This window comes from Dasypus novemcinctus, chromosome 23 (assembly GCF_030445035.2).
Source record: "Dasypus novemcinctus isolate mDasNov1 chromosome 23, mDasNov1.1.hap2, whole genome shotgun sequence".
NCBI lineage: Eukaryota > Metazoa > Chordata > Mammalia > Cingulata > Dasypodidae > Dasypus > Dasypus novemcinctus.
Window position 1 is genome coordinate 68800053 of NC_080695.1, and position 24584 is coordinate 68824636.

General features: G+C 47.9%; 1 protein-coding gene across 2 annotated transcripts in view; it reads right to left on the reverse strand.

Moving 5' to 3' along the window:
• Positions 1-22373, reverse strand: part of C23H16orf96 (chromosome 23 C16orf96 homolog) — a 56565-nt gene extending 34192 nt beyond the window's left edge. For both annotated transcript variants that reach the window (XM_004452189.4, XM_058286553.1), the window contains exons 1-5: positions 21798-22373; positions 4768-4872; positions 3974-4054; positions 3705-3791; positions 2312-3575 (exon numbers count right to left, since the gene is read on the reverse strand). In XM_004452189.4, coding sequence (XP_004452246.1) covers positions 2312-3575; positions 3705-3791; positions 3974-4054; positions 4768-4872; positions 21798-22217 — 1957 coding nt within the window. In that variant the 5' untranslated portion in view covers positions 22218-22373. The remainder of the gene's footprint in view (positions 1-2311; positions 3576-3704; positions 3792-3973; positions 4055-4767; positions 4873-21797) is intronic.
• Between the last annotated feature and the right edge of the window lie 2211 nt (positions 22374-24584).

Sequence of the window (24584 nt, forward strand, 5' to 3'; positions counted from 1 at the left end):
TAGTAGCCACGGTAAAAATTCTAAAACAAAATAGGTGAATTAATTTTAATAAAATGTTTGATTTAACCCAATAGATCCACAATATTACCATTTTAAGGTGCAATAAAAAATCATTACGAGATTTTTTTCATACCAAGTTTTCAAACTCCAGGATGTATCTCAGAGCACATCTGGATTTAAACTGGACATATTTCAAGAGTTCAACAGCCACATAGGGGTAGTGGTTCTCAGATTAGACAGTTGGGCCTAAATTTCTCTCTCCCCAAAGTGACCCTGAGCAAAACTAGGAAGTCTCTTATTTAACAGATTATATGAAGCTTATCATCCCACTGTAAAATAAGAGAGGGGAGATTGAACTAAAAGGCCAGGGAGGGGCATTAAAAAAAAAGCATGGGGAGCAGATGTGGCTCGTGTAGTTGAGCGCCTGCTTCCCACACGGCAGGTCCCCAGTTCGGTGCCCGGTGCCTCCTAAAAACAGGCAAACAAGCGAAAAAACCAACTCAATGTGGCTCGGTGATCGAGCAGCGGCTTCCTCCAGCCGTGGTCGGGAGCTCAATCCCCAGGCCTGGTACCTCAAAAAAAAAAAAAAAGGGCCCTAGAAACAGTTATGGGCGACAGGCCTGCGGTCTGAAGCTGGAAAACAGGGTGCCCCACCTAACTAGGGGACTATGAAAGCATGTCTGCCACAGCGAGCTTTCTAACTCATCTTCATTTTCTTTACAAAAACGGCAGCTGGTCAGAAGAAGAGTTAGGGCTATGATTGCTTTACATTTTAAATTTGAATTTATCCCTATGGACACACCAGTATTCACTGATATCAATACTGTTCTTTTTAGCTCTCTGAAGTTATGCTTTTTTTTTAAGGTCTGTAGGATAGCAGTGCCTCTCAGGGGTAGCACCGTACTTGGATTTAACTTAGGTTCGTTCAACCTTTGTACTTGGCAGAGAGTAAAAAAAGCAAGATAATGATGTAAAGAGTGAAGGACAGGCGGTGGGGGTGACTTGGTGGCTGAGCACCTGCTTCCCATGTACGAGGTCCTGGGGCTCAAGCACTGGTACCTCCAAAAAAAAGAGTGAAGGACAGAGGTTCTCAAAGTGAGTCTCCAGGCCAGCAGGAGCAGCAACACCTGGGAACGGGTTAGAAATGCAAATTCTCGGGGCCCATCAGAGAATGACCGCCTGAGAAGCTCCAGGGTGCAACCAGAAGGCTGGGCTGTAAGGAGCCCTGCGGGGACGCCCAGGCCTGCTCGAGGTGGGCAGGGCCCCTCTGCTCTTCATCCCACCCAACGAGCACGTACAACGCGCCACGGGCGTGAAAGGGAAATGTAACGCCACCGGTAGCGTCGCCACCCAGGGCACGGCTGTGGTCTTTATGGATACATATTTGGTCCAGCAGTGGCTCCTAAACCCAAACTCCTCACCTCCTGTGGGGCCCACTGTGCGGCTGAGTTGGAGTTACTTTCTTTTTTTTTTTAAGATTTATTTATTTATTTATCTCCCCTTCTCCCCGCCATCCCGGTTGTCTGTTCTCTGTGTCTCTTTGCAGCATCTTCTTTGTCCGCTTCTGTTGTTGTCAGCGGCACGGGAATCTGTGTTTCTTTTTGTTGCAGTCATCTTGTTGTGCCAGCTCTCCGTGTGGGCGGCGCCATTCCTGGGCAGGCTGCACTTTCTTTTGTGCCGGGTGGCTCTCCGTACGGGGCGCACTCCTTGCGCATGGGGCTCCCCTACTTGGGGGACACCCCTGCGTGGCAGGGCACTCCTTGCGCACATCAGCACTGCACATGGGCCCGCTGCACACGGGTCAAGGAGGCCCGGGGTTTGAACTGTGAACCTCCCATGTGGTAGACGGACTCCCTAACCACTGGACCAAGCCCGCCGCATGAGTTGCAGTTAATAAATGACTTTAAGGAACTGTGTTTTATGGGCAGCTAGAGAGGCGTTTTCAAGAGTAATTTCTTTTTGGCAGTACCGAGGCGGGGGATTGAACCTGGAACCTCGCACGTGGGAAGCCAGCTCTCAACCACTGAGCCACAGCGGCTCCCCAAGAGTAATTTTTGATGTGTGATTCTCCCCCTTACGGGCCAACTTTAAACCCTAACAGTGCCCCCCCACCCCAAGATGAGAGGGTGCTGTACATTCACGGTGAAATCGTAGCTGAGCAAGAGGCCGACGCGCATGCCCGAGGAATGAGCGGCTGATGGCCATGCCGATTTGGTCAGGGGAGCTAAGACAAGAGGAGGTGCTCCCCGAAGGCCGTGGGGGGGCTAAGCCCCTGCGGCTTTGCGGGGCCAGGCGGCCAGGCCGGGCCTACCTAGGCAAGTCAGGTGCTTCTGCAGCTTGGAAGACAGCTGGGCGAACTCTTCCTTCATGGAGTCCCGGAGAGCGGGCAGGTGGCCGAGTTGGGTCATGGACTGCTTTACGACCTCCTTCTTGTCCTTGGGGGTCACGGCCTGCTTGGCGGCCAGCGCGAGGTCCGACAGGGACGAGTAGGGAGAGACGGGGCCGGTGGAGTGTGGTGGGGAGAAGAACTCGTAGTAGTCCTCGGTCTCGGTGTCATCCGAGAAGGGGGTGGAGGCGGTGGCCCCGCGGGCAGTGCCCGCGCCCAGCACGTCGGCCAGGGCCCCTAAGGGCCCGGCCATGGCCATGGCTGCGGCTCGGGAGGCCAACGTGGTGGCAGGGGCTTCTTTGACCACCTTGGCGGCGGCCCTGGCCGCCTGGGCCGCGGAGGCGGCGGCGGCGGCATAGGCGGCGGCGGCGGCGGCGGCGATGGTGGCGGTGGTTTTTATTCTCTGGATGGCAGAGCGGGGCGGCTTGGGCGGCGCGTCCCTGGGGGCCCTGTCCTTGCGGCCCCCCTTCGCCTCCAGGGCTCGCTGCTCTTCCCGGTTTCTCCTTTCCGCCCTAGCCAGCTGGGGCGGCGGCGTCAGGAGCCGAGCGGGTCCTGATGCTTCGGGCTCCTCGGTCACCCTGGGCAAGGTCCTGAAGTAGGGGGCCTGCTGGGTGGGTGACAGGGGCCTGGAAGGGTATCGGCCGGGGTAGAAGAAGCCTGAGCCCCAGGAAGGCCAGCCTCTGGGGACAGGCCACCCTTCCAGCAGCTCAGGCCAGCCCCTTGGCTGCGCAGGCCCAGGCCCAGCCCCAGGCCTGGGGGCTGAGAACACCCCAGGTGTCACGCTGGGCCCCAGTGCCGGACCAGGCCCCGCTGCGGGCACGGGTTCTGGCAGCCCCGGTGCCCCAGGCCTGGGCTCAGCCCCAGGCTCGGGCTCATCCCCCGGCTCAGGCTCAGCCCCAGGCCCGGGCTCAGCCCCAGGCCCGGGCTCAGCCCCAGACCCGGGCTCAGCCCCAGGCTCGGGCCCGGGTGCCTGAGGCTGGTCTGGTCCGTGGGCCCCGGGGAGCACAAAGGCTTGGGCGAGCTCTTCATCTGGGAGGATCCCGGGGGACTTGTAAAGCCAGGGGGTACGCAGGACCTCGGACACCCGTAAGGGCTTCTCGGCCTCGGTGGGCCCTGGAGCCTCGAGGGCCTTGGGGGTCTGGGGAAGAGGTGCCTCCGAGAGCCGCTGCGAGGTCCGCCACAGCTCATCCTGCGGAAGAGAGGGCCGCGCAGGGCTGCTTCCACCCGAGCCCAGCCTGGGCCGGCCCGGCTGCCCCCCTCTCCTCGCCATCGCCCCCCGCCATCTTCCCCACCCTCCTGCTCTCCCTCCTCCACTCACCGCGGGGAACATGGCTTCGTGGAGGCTGCTCCAGAGCACCAGGTCATCGCTTTGGGGGAGGGAGTTCATCCTGTTCTGGACAGACATCTGGGAGGCGGGGGTGGTGGGAAACGACGGCCACATGTGGCTCCCTCGTCTACACCGCCCTCCGCACGGGGCGGGCAGACTGGCCTCTCTGGTTTACCGTCCTCGTCACCCTGCCCCACCCCCAGCATCGGAGCCCCGAGGTGGGGGGACCAAGGAGCGCAGGCAGGGGCGGAGGCCCTCACCACTTCCCGATGCAAGGCACTCGTCTTGCGGTTCTGCTCTTTGAACTCTTTGAAGAGGTTATCTATTTTTTCTGGGTTCATCTGTCAAATAAGATGAGCCTGTGGGCCGGAGCTCCGGGTTCTGGCCCCAGCGCCTGCTTCTTCCCACAGCTAGAGTCGAAAGCTTTAGCTTTGGGTAACTGAAAGAGTTTGAGAAGGAAGAACAGATGCCATCGCAGTGTTTCCCAGGGCCTGTTAGGAGGAATGACCACGAGGTTTCCTGGGCAGACGAGGGCTAGTACTAGTACGTGCAACCGTGTGCTACGTGTGTTCTTCCTTTCAGTGCAGACAGAGCTTTCTAGAAGTGGAAGAAGTGCTCTCTTTCTGTTAAATTAGTGGAATGCAGACTGGAGATGCCAGAAAGTGGGGCATACCGACCTGAGAATAAAGACAATCCAGAGGAAAGCATCTTTTAGAAAGGGAGATGTTGCTATTGTAAGTGCACCTAGATCTGGCTGTAGGCAGTTGACGGCTTCCCCTGGCTTTTTTAGGAAACGAGATAATAAATCTCTTTATTTTGCCTAAGTCAGGATGAACTGTTTCTGTCCTTTTCAAATCAGTTTCCTGATTAACAGTGGGGTGAGAAGCAAAGAGGGGCTCAGCGGGACAGGCCAAGCGGCTGGGCCACATCAGCTCCCTTTTCCTGCCCCCGTCGCTGCTTTCTTTGACCAAGAACAAGCTTAGAGTTTCCCTCTCGCCCCAACCGCTCGAGGTCTGAGCAGCATGGCCATCGTGCAGGATGCCGGGGAGTCTACCTTTTCAAACTGGTCTTTCAGCGTGGCCACATCCTTCCCGAGGTCATCGATGGTGACCTTGAGTGTGTAAAGGTCAGTGAGCAGCTCCTGCAGAGTCTTCATGGACTGAAGAGGGGAGCAGGAGGGGGAAATGTGAAGTTGGTGTGACACCACGAGAAGGCAAGCAAAGTGGGGCAGCTCTCAGGGATGGCCATGGCCCAAGGGGCCCTCTTGGTATTCCCAAGGCCTGAGCTGGAACAAACTCAGAGGCCAGCAAATGACTCATTACTGGTGCTCTGGGCTCTCAGGTAGCCTGGGAGGGGAAAATGCAACTCTAGGTTGACTTTGTTCAGTAGCCCAGGAACTACTCCTCAGAAAGCATCTCCTGCCCTTGCCTGTGTGATGCACATCCATCAGGGTAAGAACCAGGTAAGAAAGCAGAGCCATCTCAGGGGCGCCTTTGGGTGGTTGGGAGCAAGGGCATCACAGCAGGATTTAGATTTTTGGAAGATTCCTCAGGCTGCATGTGGAATTTGGATCTGGGAGGGCAAGAGGGACAGCCAGGAGGCCAGGCAAAAGGAGCTGGTCACAATGCCAGGCTTACGGCTCAGCTCCAGCACTGACTGGAGCTGTTACTGCATCTTTCTAGGTTTTAGATTCCTCAACTGTAAATGGGTATGAAAAAATACGAAAATATGTATACAGGGCTGTTAAAATAAATACAAAATGGCAGAATAAGTCATTCTTTATCAGTAATAACATTAAATCTAAATGGATTATACATTTTGTCAAAACCTATAAAACTGTGCAGTGCAAAGTGTAAACCATAATGTAAGGTATAGATCATGGCTAGGAGCAATGCGTCAATATGTGTTCATCAATTGTAACAAACGTACTACACTAATGAAAGATGTTGTTAATGGGGAAAAGTGTGAGAGGGGAGGGAGGGCATATGAGAATTCCCTATATTTTCAATGTAACATTTTAGTAATCTAAAGTTTCTTTAAAAATAAAGAAAAAATAAAATGTAAATGAATTAAGTTCTCCAGTTAAAAGGCAGAGACTATAGAATGAATTCAGAAAATAGGACCCAACTACATGTTGTCTACAAGAGACACACTTTAGATTTAAAGACACAAACAGATTGAAAGTAACAGGATAGAAAAACACACACCATGCAAGTAGTAGCCAAAAGAGAACTGGAGTATATATACTAATATGAAACAAATAGAATGTAAAACAAAATTGTTACTAGAAAGAAGCATATTTTATAATGATAAGGGGTCAATCCATTAGGAAGATACAATGATTTTATAAACATATGCACATAAAAGATACCCAAAATTCATAAAGTAAAAAATGACAGAACCAAAAAGAGGAATAGACAATTCAATAATCATCATTTGACCAGGTGTCCATCAAACAATGAGTGGATAAAAAACTGTGGTGTATTTACATGATGGAATATTATGCAGCTGTAAGAAGAAATGAAGTCACGAAGCATGTGACAACATGGATGAACATGCAGGATATTACGTTGAGTGAAACAAGCCAGACGCAAAAGGACAAATACAATATGATTACACTATTATGAACTAAATATGTTGTGTAATCTCATGGAGTCAATAGCTTGAATATGGGTCACCAGAAAATAGAAAGAGGTTAGAGAATGGAAAGCTGACGGTTAACGGGCAGAATTGGTTAAAAAAAAAGTTGTGTGCTAATCTTTGGAAATGAATAGCAAAAGTGAAAGCACAACACAATGTTTGTAACGAACAATGCTATTATATGGATATGACAGTGGTTGAAAGGGAAAGTCTAAGGTCATGTGTATTACTAGAAGTAAAGCTAAAAAATAACATGGGATTGTATAGCATACTAAAACCTTTTGTGAAATATTAATATGGATAATATTGCACATATAAGATTGTTTTTCTTTGAACCTGAATAAATGTATGTTAATGTTACGAAATGTTAATATCAGACAAAAAACACAAAGATATTAATGACTCCATTTTTATAAAGTGTAAATATAAATCAATTTATAAAAATGAAATTAGATTAGTGGTTATGTAGAGAAAGATAGAGGGATTGAGAGGTTACTGCTAAGGGGTGTGGAGTTTCTCTTTTTGGAGTAATGAAGTTGACCTAAAATTGTGGTGATGAATGCACAAATTTGTAATTATACTAAAAGTTATTGACTATACACTTTGGATAGATGGTATAGTATGTGAATATATCTTAATAAAACTGCTTTAAAATAAAAATAAATAAGAAAGCAAGAATAGCCAGAAATAGTTATTTATAGCAAGGGAAGTATAGAGAGATTGAGAGGTGATGAATCTTTTGTTCGCTTGTCTGTTTTTTGTCTATTATTATTACCAAAATAGTGAAAATGCTCTAATAATGATTGAAGTGATGAATGTACAACTATGTGGTTATGTTAAATATCATTGATTGTACATTTTGGATGACTGTATGCTTTATTAATATGTATCAATAAAATTGATTTTTTTAGAAAAATAAATAAAAATTTTTAAAATGATCATCATTCAAGATTTCAATACCTCACTCTCAATAAGGCATAGAAAAACTAGACTGAAGATCAACAAGGAAATAGAAGACATAAACACTAAAAACTAACTAGATCTAATAGTGTAGATATCTATAGAACATTCAACTCAACTACAACACTATAAACCAATCAAATCCAACAGACATATACAAAACACTCTACTCAAAAAACAGCAGAACACACATTTTTCTCAAGTACACATGAAATATTTTCTTGAAAGACTATATGCCAGACCATAAAACAAGCATCAGTAAATTTTAAAAGGACTTAAATCATACAAAGTATGTTCTCTGATCACAATGGAATTAAATTGGGAATCAAAAAGAGAACATTTTGGGAATTCACAAATATGTGGAAATTAAGCAACACACTGTTAAACAACTAACAACTCAAAGAAGAAATCACAAGGGAAATTAGAAAATACTTTGACATGAATAAAAATGAAAGCAGAACATACCCAAACTTATGAGATGTAGCTAAAGCAGTGCTTATAAGGAAATTTATAGCTGTAAATGCCTATATTTAAGAAGAAGGGGAAAACGGACTTTGGCCCAGTGGTTAGGGCGTCCGTCTACCATATGGGAGGTCCGCGGTTCAAACCCCGGGCTTCCTTGACCCGTGTGGAGCTGGCCATGCGCAGCGCTGATGCGCGCAAGGAGTGCCCTGCCACGCAAGGGTGTCCCCCGCGTGGGGGAGCCCCACGCGCAAGGAGTGCGCCGGTGAGGAAAGCCGCCCAGCGTGAAAAGAAAGAGCAGCCTGCCCAGGAATGGCGCCGCCCACACTTCCCGTGCCGCTGACGACAACAGAAGCGGACAAAGAAACAAGACGCAGCAAATAGACACCAAGAACAGACAACCAGGGGAGGGGGGGAAATTAAATAAATAAATAAATAAATCTTTAAAAAAAAAAAAAAAAAAAAAAAAGAAGGGATGTAATCTAAATACCTTTTAAAAAAATAATTTTTAAAAAAATTTAAAAGAAGGGAAATGAAAGAGGGGACATTACTCTGACTTTACAGAAATAAAAAGGATTATAAAAAAATACTCTGAACAACTACACTTCAATAAATTGGATAAACTGGAGGAAATGGACAAATTACTAGAAAAACACAAGTTACCAAAACTGACTAAATAAGAAATAGAAATTCTGAATAGACCTTTAACAATTAAGGAGATTGAATCAGTAATCAAAAATTTCTCAACAAAGAAAATTTCAAGATCAGATGGTATCACTGGTGATTTCTACCAAACATTTGAAGAAAATTTAATACGAGAAAGCATCATGGTGAGTGAAATAAACCAAACACAAAAGGAAAGATATTGTATGATTTCATTTATATGAAATAATGAGAATACGCAAATTCACAGACAAAAAGTAAATCATGGGTTACCAGGAGTAGCAGGAGATGACATGAAGAGTACTGTTTAATAGGCACAGAGCTTCTGTTAAGGATGATGGAGGAAAGTTGGTGATAGATGATGGTCATGGTAGCATAACCATGTGAATGCAATTAATATCAGTAATCAAAAATTTCTCAACAAAGAAAATTTCAAGATCAGATGGTATCACTGGTGATTTCTACCAAACATTTGAAGAAAATTTAATACGAGAAAGCATCATGGTGAGTGAAATAAACCAAACACAAAAGGAAAGATATTGTATGATTTCATTTATATGAAATAATGAGAATACGCAAATTCACAGACAAAAAGTAAATCATGGGTTACCAGGAGTAGCAGGAGATGACATGAAGAGTACTGTTTAATAGGCACAGAGCTTCTGTTAAGGATGATGGAGGAAAGTTGGTGATAGATGATGGTCATGGTAGCATAACCATGTGAATGCAATTAATATCAATGAATTGTATACTTAAAAGTGGTGGAAATGGGAAATTTTATGTTGTATATAGTTTACCACAATAAGAATTGCTTTGAAAGCTACATAAAATGCTTATGCTATATAGTTAGAAGTTTTAATAACTACCATAAAAATACCATGAATTTTAATTACATCTTAAATGAAAACATATATTAGGTTTTTATAAAATGTATTTTGTTTAAAAATAATAAAATTTTAAATGGTAAAAAAAATTAACACCAATCCTTTTAAATTTTTCCAAAAAACTGAATAGGAGGGAATACTTCTTAACTCATTCTAGGAGGCCAGCATTACCCTGATACCCAAAGCCAGACAAAGACACTACTAGAAAAAATAACTATACAGCAATATCCCTTATGAATATAGATGCAAAAATCCTCAACAAAATACCAGCAACCAAATTAAAAGGACCATGAACCATGATCAAGTCGGATTTATCCCTGGAATGCAGGTGTGGTGAAATTTATCAAAATCAGGCAATGTAATGGAATACCACATTAATAAAATGAAGGGGATAAAAAAACCACAACCATCTCAATTAATGCAAAAAAAAAAGCATTTGACAAAACCCAACACTCAGAAACACTCGGAAAACTGGGACTAGAAGGGAACTTCCTCAACATGGCAATGTTCACATATGAAAACCCCACAGCTGACATCACACTCAGTGGCGAAGGACTGAAAGCTTTCTCCTAAGATCAAGAACAAGACAAGGATGCCTGCTTTTGCTACTTCTGAATGACAATATACTGGAAGTTCTAGTCACAGCATTCGGCAAGGAAGGGAGGGAGGAAAGGAGGAAGGAGATAAAAATTGGAAAAGGAAATTATCTCTATTTGCTCTTGACATGATCTTGCATATAGAAAGTCTAAGGAATCCACTAAAAACTATTGGAGTTAATAAACTAATTCTGCAAAGTTGAAAGATACAAAATCAACCCATGCAAAAACAAGCTGTATTTCTATACACTGGCAATAAGCAACCCACAAAGGAAATTAAGAAAATAATTCCATTTACAATAGCATCAAAAATAATAAAATATCCAGGAATATTTTTTTTCATTTAAAAAATTTTATTGAAGTATACCATGTATATGTGAACCTGTATAAACTACAAGAGTAGAGTAAAAGTTGTGAACTTAAAAGTCAAACATGTGTAGCATGCAGGACTCCCATACATCACCCCACCATTAACCTTTAATACCTTGCATTGTTGTGGAACATTTGTAGCAGATTGTGAAAGCACATCATCAAAATATTACTACTAATGATAGTAGTACATTTGTGTATTTTTCCCCCAACCCAAGCATTATTAATATCCTGTATTAGTATTGTGTATTTGTTATAGTCCATGTGAGAATGTTCTCATATTTATTCTGTTAACCACAGGCCATCATCCACTCTTGGAATAAATTTAACCAAGACTACTCAAGAATCATACATTGAAAACTACAAAATATTACTGGAAGGAATGGATAGAAATCTCATGTCCATGGGTTGAATTTAATAGTGTTAAGTGACAACACTACCCAAAACAGTCTATAGCTACAAGGCAATCCCTATGAAAAGCCAATGCCTCTTTTTGCAGAAATGGAAAACTCATCCTGCCATTCATATGGAATTTCAAGGAAACCAACTTAGCCAAAACAATCTCGAAAAAGAACATTGGGGAACTCTCACTTGCTGATTTCAAAACCTATTACAGGCTGGGAAGATGGAGGATTAGAGAGCTGGGAAGGATCACTTCTTTCCCAGGAAACACAACAGAGACTGTCTAGAGGGCTGCTCAGGGGCTCAGGCCACCAGGGGAAGGCAAGACACCACCCAGAAAAGAGAGGGGCAAAGGAGAGCAGTCTCAGCTGGCTAAAAAATCCTGTGAGTAGAGCTGCAAAAGCAGCAGTGGACGCCCTTTCCCCCACCCACAGAGCAAACAGCAGTCTGTGGTCTGCAGTGGCTGTGGACTGAGGGGTTGCAGGGGTCCTCTTCCCCAAGAGAGGGGAGAGGGAGGGACACAGCCTACAGCAAATTCAGATTTTGGCCAGCAAACTTTGTCTGTTGCATTGGGGGGCTCACAGTCTTCCAGGCCAGTGGACCCTGTTTGCCCTGAGAGCCAGCTGGGCGCTAGAGATAATCTGCCTTCTCAACCACCCTCCTTACTGCCCCGGGTTGGTTGCTGAGGAAGCTGAGGGAGGGGGGTTATGGCCTTATGGGTGGCCAAGGGAGGAGAATAGCTTCTGAGGAAGTTTGTTTGAGTCTTGGCCGGCCCTGAGGACACGGCTTCTGCACCACCCACCCGCCTGAGGAGTTACATGGAATGTATCTCACCCCCTGCACCCGGGATCTGAGCTGAGAGGTCTGCCTAAGAGTATCATCTGCTGGCAGACCAGAAAAGTGCACGAAAAAGGAAAAATGATTATATATAAATAAAAGAGGGAAGCAGGTGTCTTTAGTGCCACCCTCTCCAAGGCTCTTGGAAACTGGCCTGCATCCCATTACTGGGTGCTTAGCCCTGGTTTGAGTGGTTAAACAGGGATATTCCTAAATATCTAGAACAAGTTGAACCAAGAGTCAAAGAACAGCTACTTAACAGTACATCCCTAGGCAAGAGAGAGGAACTGAACATCAGAGCGAACTCAGCATCAGAAGCAGATGCCTTGGGAAGCAGATTTGGCTCAACTGATAGGGCGTTTGCCTGCCATGTGGGACGCCCAGGGTTCAAATCCAGTGCCTCCTGGCCCACGTGGTGAGCTGGTCCATGCGCAGTGCTGATGCACATAGGGAGTGCTGTGCCACGTAGGGGTCTCCCTCGCATAGGGGAACCCCACGTGCAGGGAGTGCACCCCTGCAAGGAGAGCTGCCCCACGCGGGGAAGGTGTGGCCTTCCCAGGAGTGGCATGGCATACACAGAGAGCTGACACAGCAAGATGATGCAACAAAAAGAGACACAGATTCCCAGGGCCCCTGACAAGAATGCAAGTGGACGCGGAGGAATACACAGCGGATGGACACAGGGAGCAGACAACGGGGGGCAGGGGAGAGAAAAAAATAAAAAATAAAATCTTAAAAAAAAAGAAGAAGATGCCTAGACATCAGCAGGAAATGACAAGACATACAAAGAAAAGGGAGATATGACTCAGACAATGGAATAAATCAAAGCTTCAGACAAGACACAGCACTTGAAACAACTAATCGATGAGGTTCATACAGATATCCTAAGCCAAATCATGGAGTTGAAGGACAACCTGATGAAAGAGGTAAAAGATATTAAGACACTGAGTGAGCACAAAGAAAAATTTGAAATCTTGGGTAGAAAAATAAGAACTAGTGGGAATGAGAGACACAGTAAGTGAGATTAAAACCTATTAAAAAGGTACAGTAATGAAAACTGTGGTTTCGGCATAAGGGTAAACATATAGCTCAATGGAACAGAATTGAGACTTCAGAAGTAAACCTCCACATCTATGATGAATTGATTTTCAACAAGGGTGCCAAACATTCAATGGGGGAAAGAGCAATCCCTTTGACCAATGATGCTGGGACAACACACATGCAAAGGAATGAAGCTGAACTCTCACTTCATGCCATATTCAAAAATTAACTCAAAATGGATGAAAGACCTAAAATTAAGAGCTAAAACTCAAGAACTTGGATCCAGCAATGATTTCTTAAATATGACACCCGAAGCATAGGCAATGAAAGAAAAAACAAATAAATTGGACTTGATTAAATAAAAAATATTTGTGCATCAAAGGACACTTATCAAGAGAGTGAAAAGACAACCTACAGAATAGGTTGAATGGGAAAATGGGAAAAATGGAAGACATATTTGCAAATCACATACTGGTAAAGGATTTAAAGAACTGCTACAATTCAATAAAAGAACGACAAATAACTCAATTTAAAAATGGACAGTGGGGTTGAACAGACTTTTCTCCAAAGAAGATATATATAAGCTCATGAAAAGATTCTCAGTATCATTCACCATTTGGGAAAGGCAAATCAAAACCACAATGAGATGACACCTCACAGCCTTAAGGATGACTGTAATAATAATAATAATTTTTAAAAACAGAATAACAAGTCTTGGAAAGGATGTGGAGAAATTGGAGCCCTCCTACACTGCTAGTGGGAATATAAAATGGTCCAGTTACTTTGGGAAACAGTCTAGCAGTTCTCCAAACTCTAAACATAGAGATACCATGTGACCTGGCAATTCCACCTCTAGTTATATACCCAAGAAAAATGAAAACATATATGCCTATATTCAAGGAGTAAAAGTAGTTATTATTTAATAGGTACAGGGTTTCAGTTTGGGGTGATGAAAAAGTTTTGGAAATACTGGGATGGCGGCAAACATTGCAAATGCAATTAATGCCTTGAAGTTAAAAGTGGTAAAAATGGCAAATTTTACCACAATAAAAAATTCAAAAATAAAGGGAAGATGGCTAAAATAAATGATGCTATCTTTTTGTAAAGCAGTTTTATTGAGATATGTTCACATACCATACAATCCATCCAAAGTGTACAATCAATGGGTTTAGTATAATCACGGTGTTGTGCATTCACCACCACAAAAAATATTTTAGAACCATTTCATTACTCCAAAAAGAAAAACTCACACCCCTTAGCCATCCTTCCTGAGCCTTACATAACCACTAATCTAACTCCATCTTTATAAATTTATTCATATTTACATTTTATATAAATGGAATCATACAATATATAATACTTTGTGTTGGGTTTTTTTATTTAGCATAATGGTATTTTTTTGTCTGACATTATTAGCATCCTGTAGTATTAAAAATATTTGTTCAATTTCAAAGAAAATCTTATATGTGCAATCTTATCCATATTCATATTTCACATGAGGTTTTGTTATGCTGTACAGTTCCGTGTTACATTTTTTAGCTTTCCTTTTAGTAATATACATGACCTTCCCTTTAAACCACTGTCATACCTATATAATAGCACGGCTAGTTACAAACATTTTGTTGGGCTTTCACCTTTTCTATTCATTTCCAAAGATTAACATCCTTTTTTACCAATTCTGCACAAGTTAACCGTCAACTTTCCATTCTCTAACCTCATTCTATTTTCTGGTGACCCATATTCCAGTTACTGACTCCATGAGATTACACAACATGTTTAGTTCATAATAGCACAATCATATTTGCGCTATTCTATTTGTCATATTAAATCATATTTGTCATTTTGTGTATGGCTTGCTCCAGCCAACATAACGTCCTCCAGATTCATCCACGCTGTCATGTACTTCATGACTTCATTTCTTCTTACAGCTGCATAATATTCCATCTTGTGTATATACCACAGTTTATCCACTCATTGGCTGATGGACACCAGGGTTGTTTCCATCTTTTGGCAATCGTGAGTAACGCCACTATGAACATTGGTGTGCAGATGTCTGTTCGTGTCACTGCTCTCAGTTCTTTTGGGTATATACCCAGTAGAGGTGTTGTAAGGTCATGTGACAAATCTATATTCAATTTCTTTAGGAACTGCTAAACTATCCTCCCCGATGGCAGTACCATTCTGCATTCCCACCAACAGTGAATAAGCGTTCCTATCTCTCCACAGCCTCTCCAACACTCTGCCTCATTAACAGTGGCCATTCCAATAGGTGTGAAATGATATCTCATTTTAGCTTTGATTTGCATTTCTCTAATTGCTAGTGATTTTGAATATCTGTTCATGTATTTTTTCGCCATTTGTATTTCTTCTTTGGACAAATGTCTATTCAAAGTCTTACACATATTTTTTGGGAAACGGACTTTGGCCCAGTGGTTAGGGCGTCCGTCTACCACATGGAAGGCCCGCGGTTCAAGCCCCGGGCCTCCTTGACCCGTGTGGAGCTGGCCCATGCGCAGTGCTGATGCGCGCAAGGAGTGCCGTGCCACACAGGGGTGTCCCCCGCGTAGGGGAGCCCCACGCGCAAGGAGTGCACCCATAAGGAGAGCCGCCCAGTGCGAAAGAGGGAGCAGCCTGCCGAGGAATGGCGCCGCCCACACTTCCCGTGCCGCTGACGACAACAGAAGCGGACAAAGAAACAAGACGCAGCAAAAAGACACAGAAAACAGACAACCGGGGGAGGGGAGGGGAATTAAATAAATAAAAATAAATCTTTAAAAAAACAAAAAAAACAAAAAAAACAAAGTCTTACACATATTTTTTAATCAGGTTCTTTGTCTTTTGGTTATTAAGTTGTACCATCTCTTTATATATCATGAATATTAAACCCTTATTGAACTTCCAAATATTTTCTCCCATTGAGTTGCCTGTGTTTTCACCCTTTTGACAAAGTCCTCTCTGAGATGCAAAAATGTTTAAGTTTGAGGAGGTCCTATTTATCTACTGTTTCCTTTGTCACTCCTGCTTTGGGTATAAGATCCAAGAAACCACCACCTACTACAAGATCTTGAAGATTTTTCTCTACAGTTCCATCTAGTAGTTTTATGGTCCTGGCTTTTATATTTCGGTCTTTATTTATTTAAGAATCCCCAGATTCCCCACCCCCACCCCCGTTGTCTGCTCTCTGTGTCCATTCGCTGTGTGTTCTTCTGTGCCCTCTTGCACCTTGGTGGCACTGGGAAACTGCGTCTCTTTTTTATTATGTCATCTTGCTGTGTCAGCTCTCTGTGTGGGGGGCACCGCTCCTGGGCGGGCTGCACTTTTTTCACACGGGGCAGCTCTCCTTGCAGGGCGCACTCCTTGCGTGCGGGCACCCCTATGCGAGGGTGTCCCTGCATGGCATGGCACTCCTTGCGCGTGACAGCTCTGTGCATGGGCCAGCTCACCACATGGGTCAGATCGAACCCTGGACCTCCCATGTGGTAGGCAGACGCTCTATCAGCTGAGCCCTGTCTGCTTCCCTATAGTTCAGTCTTTGATCCATTTTGAGTTGATTCTTGCCTAGGGAGTGAGAGAGGCATCCTCTTTCAGTCTTGGTTTTGGATAACCAGTTGTCCCAGCACCCTTTGTTGAAGAAGCTGTTTTGTCCCAGGAACATGGACTTAGTAGGTTTGTCAAAAACCAGGTGGCTACTGATGACCATGTCTATCTTTATACTAACACCATGCTGTTTCAACCACCGCAGCTTTGTAATATGTTTCTAGATCAGGCAGTGAGAGTCCTGCCACATCACTCTTCTTTTTTAGGATGCTTTTTATCAAGAAAGAATGCTAGATTTTGTCAAATGCCTTTTCTGCATTGATCAAAATCATCACGTGGGTTTTTTTCCTTCAATTTGTTAAGGTGGTATAGTATGTTAATTGAATTTCTTACATTGAACCACCCTTACATACCAGGAATAAATCCCACTTGATTGTGGTGTATAATTCTTTTGAAGTCCTGTTAGATTCTATTTGCAAGTATTTTGAGAATCTTTGCATCTATGTTCATTAGAGAGATTGTCCTGTAATTTTCTTTTCTTATAGTGTCTTTATCTGACTTTGGTATGCTATTGGCTTCATAGAATGTGTTGAGTAATTTTCCCCCTTCTTCAATTTTTTCGAAAGAGTTTAAACAGGATTGGTGTTAATTCTTGAAATGCTTGGTAGAATTCACCTGTGAAGCCATCTCGTCCTAGACTTTTCTTTGTTGGGAGATTTTTAATGACAGATTCAATCTCTTTAAATGTGATTGGTTTGTTAAATTCTTATATTACTTGTAGTGTCAGTGTAGGTTTTGCATTTCTAGGCATTTGTCCATTTCATCTAGGTTGTCTAGTTTGTTGGCATACAGTTTCTCATAATATCCTTTTATGATCCTTTTTACTTCTGTAGGGTAAGTCATAACATCCCCCTTTCATTTCTGATTTTATTAATTGCATCTTCTTTCTTTTTTTCTTTGTTAGTCTAAGGGTTTGTCAATTTTATTGATCTTCTGAAAGAACCAGATTTTGCTTTTGTTGATTTTTTTCTATTGTTTTTTGTTCTCGATTTCATTTATTTCTACTCTAAACTTTATTATTTCTTTCCTTTTGCTCTTCTTTTTCTGGTTTCTCCAGTTGTTCGGTTAGTTCTTTGATTTTAGCTCTATCTTCTTTTTTGATACAATAATTTATAAATTTCTCTTTTTGCTGTATCCCGTAAGTTTTGATAAGTTGTGTTCTCGTTTTCATTTGTTTCAATATATTTACTAATTTCACTTATGATTTCTTCTTTGACCCACCGATTGTTCAGGAGTTTGTTGTGCGATCTCCACACATTTGCAAATTTCCCTCTTTCCCATCTATTAATGATTTCTAGTTTCATTCCATTGTGAAACTGGAAAAAAAAATGATGCTTCTTAATATGAGAGAATGTACTACAAACATTCAAATAATACAGTAGAGTTCTGTCCATTTCCAGAAAACATGAAAACAGGGCTAGACAGAACGCTCTTAATAACAAGCAGCAGCTGCCGTCCCTTTTTCCCCGCGAGCCTGGCCAGCCAAGAGTTGGGGTTCCGGGTGAGAAAACCGAGGCCTGGAGGTGATAGACCGTGACTTCCTCGTGCAGCTTTCCAAAACAAGGTCCAGGATGCCGGGAGGATGCTGAATCAGGGGTTGGGGCAGGGCCTGGGAACCTGCAATTTTGGAAATTTTGGAAATAAGACGTCTGGAGACGTCTTAGGTTGTCGCGACTGGGCGGCGGAGCTCCTGGTTTACGGTGGGTGGAGGTGGGGGGGCCTGCTAAACGCCCCCCGGCAAGGCACGGCCGGCCCCGAAGGTGCGCCAGCTGAGAACCCGGCAGGCGAATCCTGTTTAATAAGGACCCTTGGGCGTGCACAAGCCCCCAACCCGGCAGAGTGCTGGTGAAAGAGCCCTTGGGGGCCACGCCTGCAGGTCCCACAAACCCCTCTCTCTCCCCCAGGGGAGAGGCCCCTCGGTGGCTGCCCTGCTTTCCTGCGCCGTTCACCCCATCGGGGTGGGTGCTGAGGCCGGCGGTTGTCTGTGTCCTCCCTTGTGCACCCCGTGAGGCAGGGACCCTGACCCTGCCAGCCCAGAGGAGGGGGGGGCGGTCCCCCGACGCGGGGGGCCTGGCATCTCCGCGACCTTTGATCTTCCACCACCCGGGGCACGCGCCTGGTCGGGCGGCGGGGGCAGCCACCTGACCAGCTGGCACCTCCTAGAGCCCAGCCACCACCCTGACAACGGCGGTCACCCTTAGCAACCTCCTTCAGCCCGACAGGGTGGGGCCACGCCTCAGCTGCGCAAACAGGCCTGGGGGGCCGCCGGCCCTTTGCCGGGTTGGCAGGGGGGCGGTCGTCCGTGCCTCCTGAGCTGCTTGGAGTGCTCGTGCATTCCAGAAGCCGCACCGCCCAGGCAGGCGGGGCGGGGGCCAGAGTCCCCCCCTCCTGCTCCTGGCCCAGGCATACCTGCCCTTGGCCAGACCCTGCGGCCACCTCGCCTCTCTCGTCCGTTGTGGCGAAACGCATCCGTGGCACTCAGTACACGCACAGTCTTGGGCGACCAGCTCCGCTGCCTAATTCTAGAACATTCTCCAGGCTCCGAAAAGGAACCCAGTACCCAGCGACGGCTGTCTGGCCCACCCACGCCGGTCCTTTGTCAAATAACGCCTCCCGTTGTTCCAAAACGGTGTGAAGCCAGCCGGCTGGCGCTGGGGCTATCTGTCCTCACACCCCCTCCCTCTCTTCCCCCAGAGGTCGGCTGACGGCCTCTGCCTCTGGGACACCTCGCCTGGCTCTAGCCGCCTCCCTTCCGCCAGGTCCTTGACCCCTGTTTCTCTGGCCGAGAATTGTCACCCTCACCTCCTCGCAATGTTAACGGCCAAACCCGTCGCCTTGCCCGCTCGCAGCCGTGGGAGACCCGAGCTGGCCCCCAGCGCCTGGCTGAAGACCCCGGGGCCCGCCGGCTTCTCCTCCCACTCCCCCTAAAATCCAGCTGCCTGCCCTCTCTGTGCCCACCACAGCCGTCGCCCTTCCTTCTCCCTGGCCTCGGTCCAAAAGGCTCACAGCCTCCTCCCTGGCCGCCCCCCTCGCTCCTGCTTCCTTTCACTGATGCCCCCCTCCTCAGGCCAGACCAGCCCTCTGGGGGGGGCGATGCAGCCCACTCCAGGCCCCTAACAAGAAAGGCTGCGCACTTCCCTTGCCAAGAAAGACCCCGTCCCTGGGTCTGAGCGCCGCCAGGGTGGGCCCGACCACCCTCCTGGCGCCTCATCCCCTCCCCTCTCCGGGGAGCTGCCGACAGGACGGGCCCTTGTGCCCCCGGCTGGCTCGTGCCACCTCCTCCACCAGGAAGTCTTTGCCTCCACGTCTCTGCTGAAATTCTCCCGACTTTGCCAAGGCTTGGCTCTGAGCCCTCCGAGGGGCACGCGCCTGGGGCGGCCTGCAGTGAGATGGGCGCACTCATCGGCCCCTGTGCACCCGTCCTCCGGCCTCCCCTGCCTACTCTGTGCCCCGGGAGCCAACCCCTGGGGACTGCACCACCAGGCCCCTGCCCTCTGGTCTCAGGAAGGGGATGATGGCAGGAGAGAGAGGTCTGGGTGTTTAACTCCCAAGACCCCTTCCCGCTGGGCTGGCCTTGCGCAGCGGCTGGGTTCTTCCACAGAGCCGCAGCCCCTGACGGACAGTCCCACTCTGCGCCCTGGCTGAGGTCCTTCCCAGCCTGGCGCCCGCGCCCTGCCTCACCCTTGAAGGGATAACCGTGTCCAGGGGCTGCGAGCCTCGGGTACTTCAGCTTCACGCCTCCCTGCTGCCTTCTTCTAACCTCGTCTGCCCCTTTGAAATACTCCCTGCAACTCTGTCCAGCGACCCCCGTTTAACGTGCCCTCTGTGCCCACACACAGCTGAGGGAAGGCCCTGCTCTCCACTAGGAAGACAGACGAGAAGATGCAGGTTGGACATGCGGGGAGAAGACCCGGGGGGCAGATGCCCAGCTGGCAGCTGAGATGTGCCGCTGGAGCTCAGAAGACAGGGTGGGGTGCAAGTGGAGATTTGGGGGCCAGAGCCTGGGTGCCGGGTGCGTCCAGAGCACAGTTCCCACAGCCTCACACTTCATCCTTCCTGGCACCCCGAGACACACGCGAGGTGGGACTCAGGTCCCCCTAGAAGAGTTGTTCAAGCCCCAACCCCAAAACCTGTGCATGGGACCTTGTTTGGAAACAGGGTCTTTGCAGATGTCCTCAAGTTACGACGAGGCTGCACTGGACTAGAGGGGGCCCCGATCCATGGACCAGGACCCATATCAGAAGAGAGAAAGTGGGATGCAGGTGCAGGGGGAAGACAGCCACGTGAGGAGAGACTGGGATTGTGCGGCCACAAGCCAACAAAGACCTGGAGCCACCAGAGGAGGCAGGAAGGGTCCTCCGGGGGCTTCTGAGGCGCCCTCGGCAAGTGTCGCCAACTCCTTCCGCAGGTGAAGCCCTCCCCAGCTGCACCCCAGGGATCCAGGCCCTTCTACAAGCCCGTCCTGGCCAGATACCCACGGCCTCCGGGGAGCTGGTTGAGTTAGGAGGGAAAAGAATGAAAAAATAAGTAAAATCTGATGGAATGCCTGACTGAAGTTTCATCAAGGTGGCAGCTCTTATTCCTCCTTGGGCCGTTATTTACTGAGGACCTACTGTGTGCCTGGAGGGGCAGGAGAGCACAGTGGGTGGTATGGAGGCAGCTCTGGTTCACCTCCCCGCTGTACCCCTTGCTCTTGATAGGCCCTCAGCAAATCAATGAGCGCATCCCAGCCTCAGTTTCCTCACCTATAAACCGGGGGTGAGCTACTCCACAGGGCTACTTCTCAGATTTTTTCCTCACTTGCTTCTGTCTCCCCCGCTCCCCCCACGCTCCCCGTGAATGACCTGGGCCTCTCCCACGGCAGAGTCTACATTAAGAGTTTTGTTTCCTTAACCACATTCACAGCATTGTGCAACCATCTCCACTACCTATTTCCAAAATGTTTGATCACCCCAAACAGAAACCCTGTACCCGTTAAGCAATAACCCCCTATTTCCCCCACCACCACCCCAAGTCCCTGACTACCATCAATCTTTCTTTCTCCGGGATTTTCCTATTATGTATATTTCATACAAATGGAATCATATTTGTCCTTTTGCGTCTGACATTTCACTGAGCATAATGTTTTCAAGGGTCATCCATGTGGTAGCACGTATCAGAATTTCTTTCCTTTTTTACGGCTGAGTAATATTCCACGCATGGATGGACCACGCTGTGTTCATTTATCCATTTGCCTACTGGACATGGGGCTTTCCACCTTTTGGCTGCTGGCAGTACCACTGCCACGAACACCAGTGCACAAGCATCTGTTTGAGCCCATTTTCAATTTGGGGGGGAACATAGCTAGGAATGGAATTGCTGGGTCTTAGGGTAACTGCATGCTTAACTTCGGGAGGGCCCACCAGGCTGTTTTGCACAGCGGCCGCACCCCTTCACCTTCCTTCCAGCAAGGTAACCGTGGTTGCTACTTGACCAAGCACGCAAGCCTGGCGCTTCGGTTCCGTCTGACTCCAAAGCCCCACTCTTCCCCCTCTGGCACTAGTAGAGGGCCCATCAAGAGAGGGCACGAGGGGGTAGCAGCAAGAGATCCGGGCAAGGGCAGACAGGAAGCTTCCAGAGGCGGGGCGACTCACCTTTGCCGTGGCTTCTTCGTTGCCCTCCACCATCTTCCGGAGCTTGATGAGGTGCCACAGGTCCTGGGCAGGCCGGCTGACCCCGTGGCTGCCCTCCAGCAGCTGGGCGGTGGACGGGATCTCCTGCAGCACGGCCAGCTGACTCTCCATCCTGTCGAGGCGGTCCACCACGTGGTCGAAGACGTTGCTGAGCCTCTTGGTGGCGCTCGGGACGGGCTGGGCATCCCCCTCCCTGGGCATGAACCCGGCCTGCAGGGTCTGGAGGAAGTCCTCGTCCCCCGTGAGGTCCTTCTTGACCTCACCCATCTGGATGTGCTCCAGGATGCCGTGGAGCAGCAGGTGCAGCGCCTGGAAGTTCACCACCCCGCGCTGCGGGATGGCCACGTTGACCAGTTCGGCGAAGGTCAGCGAGAAGCTCATTCTGCAGGCGTGGGGGACGGGGTGGGGGGCTGGGTCGGGCTTCTGGGCGAACTTGGAGACCAGGGATGGCTTTCCACCGTCCTGGCAGGTCCTCAGGGGCGCAGGCAGGGAGTGAGTCCCAGCGGTTGGGGAGAAAATGGCCTCTGTCCTGGCCGGAGGTCAGGTTGGAGTCTCTGATGGTTGCTAGGACACCAAGGAACTTGGGCACGAGGGCGTGCTTCCGAGAGCCTGGAGTGGGGCAGGTGCTCCCGGGCGAGCCTGGCCCAGGGTAGGTGCTCAATTAATATTTCATGAGTGTTTGACTACGTGAACACTTGGCCCTCTGACTCGAGCCCTTTGATTACGTAAGACAGATGAACTCTTCCAGGAAGCATGTGGCGAAAGCATCAGAGAGGCTGCCTGCTCCCTGGAAGGCCCTGGAATCAGGACAAAACTCTGTCTTGGAGTTTAGGAAAGTCCAAGTTTTAAGGAAGGAGGATGTCGAGAAAAGAGTCTGAAGAGCTACGTTGGTTTCTGGACACCGGCCGGGAGGTGAGAAGGCTGCGGGCAGTCCCGCCCATGCCCTCACCAGCCTGGCTCTGTGCTTCCCCTGTGCTGGGGCTCCCCTGTCACCGAGCAGGGTCTCAGCCTTGCTCTGAGAGTCTTAAGGGCACTGGCTGGAACCAGCTGCCACAGGACAGGGAGACCAGCTGGGCCCCTGCTCTGCTCAGCCCTGCTTTTGCCAGTTCTCATAAGAACACGGCAGCCTGCCTACGGGAAGTGCATAGGGAAGGCTCTCACCTTGGTGGGGACCCCTCTCCTGGCCCAATGCCCACTCTTAGCTGGGACCCCCACTCCTGGCCCAGGACCCCGACTCCTGGCCCACCCCAGCATGGCTCTTCCACACTCCTGGCATGCACCTGCTTCCTCAAATCACACAACATAAGCCCTGCTCAGGGATTCGGTCTGTAAGGGGCAAACCTCGCCAGCATTCTACCCCAAAGAGCTGGAAAGGTGCGGCGGGCTGAGTAGTGCTCCCCCAAAAGAAACATCCACATCCTGGAACCTGTAACTGTTTTACGTTATTTGGGAAAAGGGTCTTTGCAGATGTGATGACGTTAAGGACTGCAGGGAGAGCTCGTCTTGGGTTATCCAGGTGGGTCCTAAATCCAATGACAAGTGCCCCTCTAAGGGACACACGGAGGAGAGGGGAAGGACCTGTGATGCCAGAGGCGGAGATGAGAGGGATGCGGCCACGAGCCAAGGAGGCCAAGGAACCCCTGGAGGAGCCGGGAGGGAGGCTCTTCTCCCCTGGAACCCTGCCGACACCTGGTTTCGAAGGCCTGGCCTCCAGAGCTGGGAGAACAGGGCTTTGGGAATAACAGGAACTAATGTTGGGACTCTCCTCGCTCTAAGTGTCAGTTTGTTCTCTCCAGACACACCAGCGTCCTGTGCAGGATCTAACTCCTCTCAAGGGTGCCCCCCACCCACACACAAAGGCCCTCTCCTGTTGTGATAAATGATGCTTTTACTCCCAATATAGCCCCATAGGGCTACTACTATTTAAAAAACAAACAAACAGCTTTATTGAGATATTCATGTACCATAAACTTCTCCCATTTAAGTATACAATTTGGTGGTTTCTAGCATATTCGGAGAGTTGTGCGACTATCACCTCAGTCAACTTCAGCACATTTTCACCATCCCAAAAGGAAATCCCATGCTGTTCAGCCATCACCCCCATTTCCACAGCCAAACCTTCAGCCCCTGCCAACCACTAGCCTGCTTCTGTCCTGAAGGATTTGCCTACTCTGGGTATTTCACGGAATCACATGGCCTTTCTCGACTGGCTTCTTTCACCGAGCATAATATTTTCAAGGTCCACCCAGGTTGCAGCATCCATCAGTCCTTCATTTCTTTTTATTTCAGCATCTGGAGATGCCACACTTTATTTATCCATTTACCCGCTGATGGACGATAAGGTTAATTCTACTCTTTGGCTATTATGAATAAGGCTGCTCTGAATATTTGCGTATATGCTTTTGTGTGGACATGTTTTCGTTTCCCTCTGATACACACCCAGGAGTCGACTTGTTGGGTCAAATGGTCAGTCTATGACTAACCCTGTGAGGAACCACCAGTCTCCATTCCAAAGCGGCTGCGCCATTTCATATTCCCGGCAGCCACGCACCAGAGTTCCTAGTTCTCTATATCTTTGCCAGCACTTACCGCCTGTCTTTTGACCACAGTCATCCTAGCGCGTGTTGAACACTCCTTATGTGTGGACTTCAGGCTACACTCTCCTGCACCACCTGCTCTTTTTTTTTTTTTAAAGATTTATTTATTTCTCTCCCCTTCCCCCCCCACCCCGGTTATCTGTTCTCTGTG